A 9537-nucleotide genomic window follows, 5' to 3' on the forward strand; every position below is an offset into this window, starting at 1 on the left:
CATCCACTTATCATGTTTTTTTCAATAATACTCCTTTCATTTTTTTTTTTCTTTTAATGAAAAAAACAAGAGTTTACTAATTTTTTACATAATAAACATATTTATTATGCCCTTAATAAATACATTTATTATGTTGATATTGATCGTCAAAATATTTATTATAAAAAGGCATTTAAATCAAAATACTAAAATGTTCTTAGTATTTATTACTTAAACAAACATTTATTATATAAAAGACTAATATATCTTTATACTTCTAACTAAAAAATAAAATTGGGAGGGGTATTATTGGTGGACAATGCTAACATTCCCATATTTATATATATATATATATATATATATAGGTCGTCTTTGACAACCAACATTGGGATCCAAAATTTGTTATATGTGAGTTAACATTTTCAGATTATACTGATTTTTTTTTTTTTTTTTTTTTGTGATGATCTTTATGGTGAGAATATCATCTTTCAAAAATAAAATAAAATAATTAGCCCAATATGAAATTTCTAACCCCATCAAAAGTGGTTTACAATTTAATGGTAAAAAAATCGATGACCCACAATTTTAAATCACTTTTGATCAGGTTAAAAGTTTCAGATTGGACTGACTTTTTGTGAAGATGATCTCCTCGTCATATGGATCATTCTTACGAAAAATCAGTCAAATCTGGAACTTTTAACCCATATAGGACAAATGCATTGGCTATCAAACCTGGAATTAACTTTTTTCAGGAAATCTAAGGGCCTGTGTGGATACACTTCTCTGCGCAAGAGCAAAAGCTCAATCACTCCCCGCAAGAGCAAAAAACCTCTCCGCGGAAGAGCAGGTCCTTGGAGCTTCTCAACAAAGAGCAAAAAACGTCTCCCCGCAAGAGCAAAAACCTCTCCGCGCAAAAGCAAAAATCTATCCAAACGTTTGCTAGCTCCCCGCAGGAGCAAAAGTCGTCAAGAAGCTCTATCCAAACGCAGGCTAAGGGTTATAGTGTTGGATTGATAATATCATAATCCATTTGATCAAAACGACCCTTTGAAGGCTTAAAGGCTTAAAATCTTGACTGAGTAAGGAAAATGTTTCTCTTTGATTATTGGGTCATGGAAAGGCCTCACCTTTATTAGCCCATCGAGTAAAGGCTTGTCGTTTGGAGCATGTGCCATGATTCCATGACATGGTGGGCTCTTACCTAGTAAGAATATACGGGCTCTATGAACAGAGTTGAAGGTGCATTCGAAGCTTGTGAAAAATGCCTTAATCCAACTGAAATTACCAATCAGGTTTTCCATTTTGTGGGCTTGCACCAATCAATGGGCTTCACAATAAAACCCTCCTTATAAAAAATTGATCGAGCATTTTTGGTTGATTATAAGAAAAAAAAAAACTCCGCATATATTTTTTTTTCCATTATAATTAATGCTCTTAGATCAAATGGTAGTAGTCATTCGATCACATTCATTTCTTGTATAATATTAATAATTTGAAAGGAAAACAATAAATCCTATCAAAATTTCAGAAAATTAAAATTAAAAAATTAAAATCCGACTACCGTTAATATTTCAAAAATTAGAAAAAATATGTACTTATTTTGACTTCCTAAGCTATCTTTTATGCCCTTGTGATCAGACGCTATCCCAGTGGAAGCGATTAATACAATTGTGCAGTAATTCGATTGCATTCAAATCGATTATAAGCGGGTCTGGTTCGGATGAAAAGTAACAAACTAGATCCTAGGCCCAACATGGAGATGCATCCCCACCACAGGAACGTCTGCAAGTAACAATGCCTCCCCATACACATCATTGCATTGTCACCATTAGCATCGTATACAATGGCTGCAAGAAGGCCGTATAAAAGGGACCCCATTGGTATGTTGGTGATCAGTATGTTATGGTTGACACCGACACTATTAGGCCCGAAGAGCTCTGATGTGATTGACACAGCTGTGGCAAAGATGAAACCGGAGCTCAGGCCAATGAGGGCTGTGCCCACTTGCAGTGGGGCCCCACCAGCCGATCCAGCAAGCAAGAAGAAGGCGATTGGTGTTGGCAGGAGCGCAATAGCTAGCCATCCCGTGCGTGCAAAGTATACTTTCCTGCAGTTGCAAAAAAATTTATGTTCAATAAGATGCAACTTGAAAATAATGCATAAAGAAACTAAAGTCTAAACTAACAAATGAAACAAATATATATCATCCAATGCAGGCATGACATGTTTGCAATCTATATCTTCGGTTTATGTCTTTTAGTAGTAAAAAAACAATATTTTATCGTCAGCTTATCAAGGTATTTTCATAAATAACCTTTTACGATTTTTAACATTTGCGAAAAAATAAAACTCAAATGTCTAATAGTTAACAATTGATTACTTCTTAAGTTGTTTTATGGAGAAAACAAAGTAATGAAAGTTGAAAAATCCAATACTCTAATGTGCACTTCCCCATTACTTACCCACGCATGATGTCCGGGGCAGCCGATAACAGCCGTCCAAAGAAGGAGAACGATGAGTATAGTGTGACAAGCGTCGTAGTTTTCGAACTATCACCAAGTGACTGAGCAATTTGCCCAAGATTATTACTATAAACCAAACCAACCGTGCCCCCGCAAAAATAAGCGACGTAGTAGAGCCAAAAGTCCCACCTACGCACGAGCACTCGAATTTGGTGCTCCTCTCCAAGCATTGTCAACCTATCCTTCTCAATCATCTTCTCACAACACCCATCATTATCTTCCACCCCATGTCTACTATCACCATTGGTCATGCTGGCAAGCCAATCCTCACGTCCAAGGAGCTCCTTGTGAAGCTCAAGGTCATCGACCTCGACAAGATTGAAGCTAGAACCATCTAGACGGAAGTTCGAATGTATGGTTCGACGTGCCCAATCTCGTGCAAAAACAATGCCCGGGATACATAATGGGAGGGCAAGGAGAAGGACAGCACCACTGAATAAGAAACGCGCGGTTGACGCGACGGTTGAAATTTTATTGAGGAGGAGAAGGTAGAGGCCAGTGAAGACAGCTAAGACATTGAGGAAAAGGAATATGAGGGAATCACGTCTCACAGCATCAGTTGGGAGGGGATCAAGCAAAGGTTGGCGGAGGATTGGGATGAGTGCGACGATTGAGGTAATGAGCGGGAGAAGTGCGTTGAGGACAAGATAGAGAGAATGGTCCGAGGAGGAGAACGCGTTCGCGAGAAGGGTGTATAAGGCTGGGCTTACACCATTGAAGCTGATTGTTAAAGACAATGCAAGGGCCCTATTTGTTGGGAAATTTTGAATGCAGAGAACAAAACAAACCGTGTTGAACCAGCAGATGCTACACCCAGCTAACAAACACAGTAGAAAAACCTGCATGCCAAACAATTGGTAAGTTCTTATATTCAGTTTGCACTAATCGGGACATAATTATATCTGCACCAAAACACATCCATTAGTCCACAAATTGGCTTTATAAACAAAAGTATCACGTATCAAATGGGTGATTGTGCTTAGGGGTGTTAATGGATCAGGCCAAGCAGGATTTTAATAGGCCAAGTATAATTGGTCACGCAGAGGCATAGTAAAGAAAACTTCAATTTTTTTTAAGATCGATTAAAATGCGTTCCATAACTCTAACGATTAAAACAATAAAAATTCGTAAAGGGGCAAGACATTATTTTTTGGAAGACTAAAGTGTAAGGACAAATCATCAGTTTGAAAAATTAAAATGGTATCTCAAATAAATGTAAAGGGGCATGTCATTATTTTTTAAATATTAAAAAGGGACATTTGTCACCTAAAGTTTATACTTGACAACATACAACAAGTTATAGTAGCATTTTTTTCGATCTAATTTTATAAAAATTCGTAAAAGATGTAAAATTCATAAAAACATGTTTTATTTTTTTTTTTTAAACTTAAAATATGTGAATTATCCAAAATAATTCAGTAATCAAGAGAATAATACTTTCATTGAAAACAAACCGAAAAATTCATGAAAAATTCATGAATTAAACGGGAGATTGCTAACAATAATACAAACTAGGGGCAACATGACACACACTAAAATGACTCATTTCACCTACTTTCTTATAATACCCACCTTAACTTTAAAATAATAAGCTACACAAACCTATTAAATGTACTTTAACCTAAATAATTTATATCACTTCTCTCTCTCTCACACACACTATTTCTTCTTCTTCTTATTTGCATCTAGAAAGGTTTTAATGAGGATTTTAAGTTTTAATCTTACTTTTTTTTTTTACCCTAACTATTCCAATTGAGTCAAAGTTGTTCATATGAGAAAATTTTGTTCAGTAGGTACCTACTAAATCTGTTTTGTCAATTCAATAGGTGCTTACTGCATCGATTTTGTAATATTCAGTAAGTATCTATCGAATCTGTTTGGTAATATTTGGAGGTACTTACCGCATGTGCTAAAACAAGTTCATTATAAACCTATTAAACAAAATTGTCAACTTTGGTAAGTACTTATCGAATGTGCTAAAACAAGTTCGGTCTGAACCTACTGAACAAAATTGTCAAAAAATTCTTTGATTCAAAATTAGCATTTCGAGATTTTAACAGCGATTTTTTATCTTCCTTAATGATTAAATGCAAAAAAGTAAAAGAAATTTTTAAACAAATAAGATTATTTGATTTAAAAAAAAATCAATTCTCCATTTATTCAACCTCTCACAAAACTCAGAAGAAGATGAATATGAAAAAAATTGAGAGGAAGGAAAGAAGGAGAAAGTGCGTATTAGGTTTTTGTTTGGTAGGTGGATGTGGGTGCAATAAGTCAAAATGAAAAGGGGGAAATGGAAATTTGAATTTTTTTTTTTAACAAAAATCACTTAAGTGGGTGCATCAAGCCATTTCGGGGTGTGTGCAAATAGTCGCCCATACAAACTAGGGTTGCAACTTGGTTTGGTTTAGGGCCAAATTGAAATGGAACCGACCTAGGTCGGTTCCGTTAAATGAGAACCGAAACCAAGTTAAGGTTGGTTCGATTCTATGGGTTGCTAATATCTTAAAAACCTAATTGAATCAACATATTTTTAATAAATATAAAAATAAAATCTCATATAATGAGTCGTTAATCTCTCCATCTATAAAAATAAAAATAAAAAATCATTTAACGTATCCATTCAAAAAAAATTTTTGTCAATAGTTTTTCTATCAATTAAAGAAAGTTATTAATCCATCCATCCAAAAATAAAACGACAATAACCTAGCTATAAAAAAAGGGGATGGACTAGTTGCACACCAACCCTATCAATTGCACTTCATCACTTCAAATTTCCCATTTGGATGATTGCACTCAAAATTAAAATTAAAATATTGCACACCTTCATTTTTTTTGTTTTTCATTCTTCTTCTTCAACGATTCTCACATAAATTATTGTTGGTTAAATAATTTTTATAAGAACTCCTTGGTCGTATAAGAAGGATGTTTACAATTTACACGGGTAGAGAAGATGAAGTCACGTGAAGATAAACCCCTAAACTTAACTTTACTGATAATGAAGTGCAATTAATAAGTTAAATTATAGGTTATAGAAAAAAATGTTATTTTTCAAGGTTGGTGTGCAACCAACTATTAGATGTGTGCAACTAGTCGATCCAAAAAATAATCAATTTATCCATATTAAAATTGAATGGGTATAGTTTATTAAATAGATTAATAATATTTATTTATAATTTTATAAGAATTTGGTTCTTGGTTTGATTTGGTTCTATACAAGACATGAACAAAGAACTGTACCAAATTGATCGATTCACTATTTTGTTAATCTGGAACCGAACCGACATTCATTATAAACCGAACTAAACCAATCGAAAGTGTTATCGATTCACTATTTTGTTAATCTGGAACCGAACCAAAATTCATTATAAACCAATCAAAAGCGTTCAATTTGGTTGGTTCTCGATTTGATCCGGACCCAGTTGCACCCCTAATCCTAGGGTTGTCAATGGATAGCCGAAATTCGAATTCGAATTTGAAAAATCGGATATTATCTGAAATTTTTGAATATCAGATTCGAATGTTATTTTAAAATTCGAATGAGTTTCGGATACAAATTCGAATGTTGCGAAATCTAATTCGATAGTATCCACTATGATATAATATATATGTATATATATACATAATATATATGGGTCCCGTTCGGCACCCTAAGTTTTACCACACACTTTAACAAACGCGTTTTGTCCTACATGGGTTAGAAGTTTCGGAATGGGCTGATTTTTGGTGAGGATGATCTCTATGGTGAGGAGATCATCCTCACCAAAAATCAGCTTATTCCAAAACTTCTAACCCCATCAAAAATGATTTACAAAAAATGGACGGTCCACGATTTTTCAACTTGTAAACATGGGGCTAAACATTTCGGAATGGGCTGATTTTTGGGGAGGATGATCTTCTAATCATAGAGATCATCCTCACCAAAAATCAGCTCATTCCAAAACTTCTAACCCATGTAGGACAAAAAACGTTTGTTAAAGTGTGTGGTAAAACTTAGGGTGCTGAACATTTCCCAATATATATATATATATATTATGTATTCATGTTTTACAATAAAACTTTTATATATGTATATATATGGTGCTGTGTATTCACGTTTTACACAAAAACTTAACCTCTAAAGTTTTATATTCTCTCAACCTACACCGCACGAACCAGTCGAAGTAAACGAAAAGTGAATTTCAACTGTGCGAGGCTGCAAGCTCCATAATCCATCGTCTTCTCCGGTCGACGAGCATCCAGGTATATATTCTCTCTCTCTCGATAAAACCCATTTTTTCGACTGTGAGAGTTCCATAATTACCATCTTCTCCGGCCGACGAGCATCCAAAGATACTTCCTCTCTCTCTCTCTCTCACACACACACACACACACACACACACACACATAAAGTAAAAAATCTCATTTTATTCGATTTTAATACTGAAATAAGTGGATTATTACAATTTTGGAATTGAAAAAAAGAAGAAAATTTATTTATTTTTTACAGATTCGAATAAGTGAAATTTTACTCTCTCACACACAAGGTAAAACCTTATTTGTAGGATTTTTTTTATCAGATATCCGATTTATTTTTCGAATTCGAATTCGAATGTTTGTTAGTGATATCTAATTGGATTCAAATTCGGATATTATTTATTTATTTATTTTATTCGAATTCGGATATAACATTACCTATACGTCGACAGCCCTACCAAACATTGACTAACCTGATTCTACTATGAGAAAATCACGTGATACACGTGCGGCAGTTGTAAGCTCACCTAATGCGTGACGCACAGCTTTGGTGGCTGGTGGTCAGCCTATCACCATCTAACTACCAAGTAAAGACGGATGAAGTCCCAATTTAAAAAAATATTGAAAATTTTAATCCTAGGGATTCACGATATATGAACATTTATGAATTAGGTACAGATCTTTAGTAATTTCTCTTCAATCGAAGTCTCGAAGAATCACCACTCAAACTGACAAGTGATAAGGAGGTCTCAAACATTAAGGGAGTTAATGTGGTCAAAAAGTCTGCCACGTATCACTAATAATTTGTATTTTATTATGACCAGTAGGTGTCAACCTCAGGATGATACACACCGTAGACGAAGAGTACAAATACTGTCCTCTAGCATAATAATTTGTATTTTACAAAACTACCCTTCTAAGTAATAAATTAAATAAATAATTATAAGCTGACGCCCTAATACATATGGGATTGATTGATTCATAAATCGACAAGGCACTTCTTACCCCCTTTATCCTCCAATCAAATTATAATTTTGTAGTAGGATTTATTTTATTTCTTTTACATGTAATTTCTATAATTTTATTTTTTTTAATAATATCTTTTTAAGTTTATTTTTTATGCTTTTAATCAATTATATCTTAAATCACTAGAAAAATGATGAAAAAGTGCAAAATAAGGATCAATAAACCACGAATTTAATCCCTTGAATTTTGGTATCAGAATTTGAGTGACAGTTGAGAGAGGAAGCTCTAATTTAATGGATTTATGGGCCACATACCTTTTCCGAATATAAGAACAAAAAACCAGTTGGTAACGAAATAAGGAGTTGATTTAGACACATTGAATTTGTTCTTCTCTAAAAGACTACGATAACGTGATTCAAACATCCTCATCATGGGGCGTAAATCATCCCTTTGAAAGGATGGGTATCTCAAATATTTAACAAAACATGGAGGGGTATATCTAAATTTCATAAAATAAAAAAAAACAATAAGAAATTGTAAAGCAGAACACCCTTATATAGGTCCAACAATCAGAAATTGTGTACACATACAGGGAGCCATCTCTAATTTTATTGAATCCTGGGTGCCTTCCTAATATAATATATCAAATTAATTAGGTAGCTAAGTCAAATCCAACGACAACATTAAAAAAAAAACAGAAGCCATCGAAAAAATAGGTTTTTTTTTTTTTTTTTTTTTCTTTTTCGTTTTTTCTGTTTAACGATGGAGATCCGATAAGGGAAATAGAATTATAATTGTCTATTAAAAAAACAGAGATTGAAGAATCGAAAACCATGATTTGCATAAATTTTACGAACAAAACGAACCCCCAAAAAATAAAAATAAAAATCAGAAACATATGATTCACCGAAGAAGCAATTTTTTTATTTTTTTTAATGTAGCTTTTCGATTTCAAAATCAAAAAGAAAAATGTAAGAGAGAAATTACTGACCAGAAAATAGGGTAAAGAGATTAGATTCTGAATGACGAGCCATTGAACCCCATATCCAACAAACCCCATGAAAGCAGCCATGAACAGTACGGTCCATAAGGGGAAATACATCAAAGCAAGACCAGAGGACCATCCAAGGGCTTTTCCAAGATCAGAAGCGGTAGCAAGATAGTTAAGTTGCACCTGAGAGATTCCAAGAACCGCTTTCAGATCCGAAGAATAAGCTGAGAAATCGAAATTGGTCCCTGTGAAAGCTTGAATCCAAATTGTTGCCACCAATATCATCCATTTTCGAGATTGACCCGCCATGATGAGACAACAAGCTTGGAGAATCTCTGGAAGCGATTCGCCAACTCGTCGCCTCGTCTCCTTCGGAGTGGATTCTGCGCTTCTCTCTGTCTCTCCGAGTCCGCATTTATATTACATAGCGATGCTAATAGTTGAGCACTTTAACTTCAATTTACTTTTTATTAAAAATATTTTTAGACTTTTAATTAGGGACCGACTAGTTGCACACCACTAAGTTATTGGTTGCACACAAAATTTGAATTTTTTTTATTTTTATTTATTTTTCATTACCTATTCGAACCTATTAATTGCACATGGCTTCATCTCCTCGACTCTATAAGTGATGGAGTGCAATTGATAGTAGGTGGTGTGCAACTAATTTGTCCTTTTAATTATCTTAGAGAACTGTTATTGGCACATCTAATTTTTAGAATTATTTATCACACACCAATTAAAGATTAAAACACACCCTTCATACATTACAAAAGTAAACCTTAAATTGTATTCTCAAAATTACATATATTATAATACTAGTTCAAACAATTTAACTTGATG

General features: G+C 33.9%; 1 protein-coding gene across 1 annotated transcript; it reads right to left on the bottom strand.

The window, feature by feature from the left end:
- Positions 1 to 1493: 1493 nt before the first annotated feature.
- Positions 1494 to 9127, bottom strand: LOC147408413 (Major facilitator superfamily protein). Its single transcript, XM_086437409.1, has 3 exons — positions 8695 to 9127; positions 2442 to 3340; positions 1494 to 2086 (listed from the first exon to the last, which is right to left on the bottom strand). Exons 1-3 carry the CDS (start codon positions 9001 to 9003, stop codon positions 1639 to 1641), a joined length of 1656 nt encoding a protein of 551 aa, XP_086293535.1. The 5' UTR covers positions 9004 to 9127; the 3' UTR covers positions 1494 to 1638.
- Positions 9128 to 9537: the final 410 nt, after the last annotated feature.

This window comes from Akebia trifoliata, chromosome 3 (assembly GCF_017979445.1).
Source record: "Akebia trifoliata isolate Shusen 1 chromosome 3, ASM1797944v1, whole genome shotgun sequence".
NCBI lineage: Eukaryota > Viridiplantae > Streptophyta > Magnoliopsida > Ranunculales > Lardizabalaceae > Akebia > Akebia trifoliata.

Excerpts from the sequence above, each read along its gene's own strand:
- LOC147408413 (XM_086437409.1), bottom strand. The coding sequence starts at position 9,003 with ATGGCGGGTCAATCTCGAAAATGGATGATATTGGTGGCAACAATTTGG. Across the intron at positions 3,341-8,694 it reads TCTCTTTACCCTATTTTCTG|GTTTTTCTACTGTGTTTGTT; the intron begins GTCAGTAATTTC and ends TTTGGCATGCAG. Across the intron at positions 2,087-2,441 it reads GCCCCGGACATCATGCGTGG|GAAAGTATACTTTGCACGCA; the intron begins GTAAGTAATGGG and ends TTGCAACTGCAG.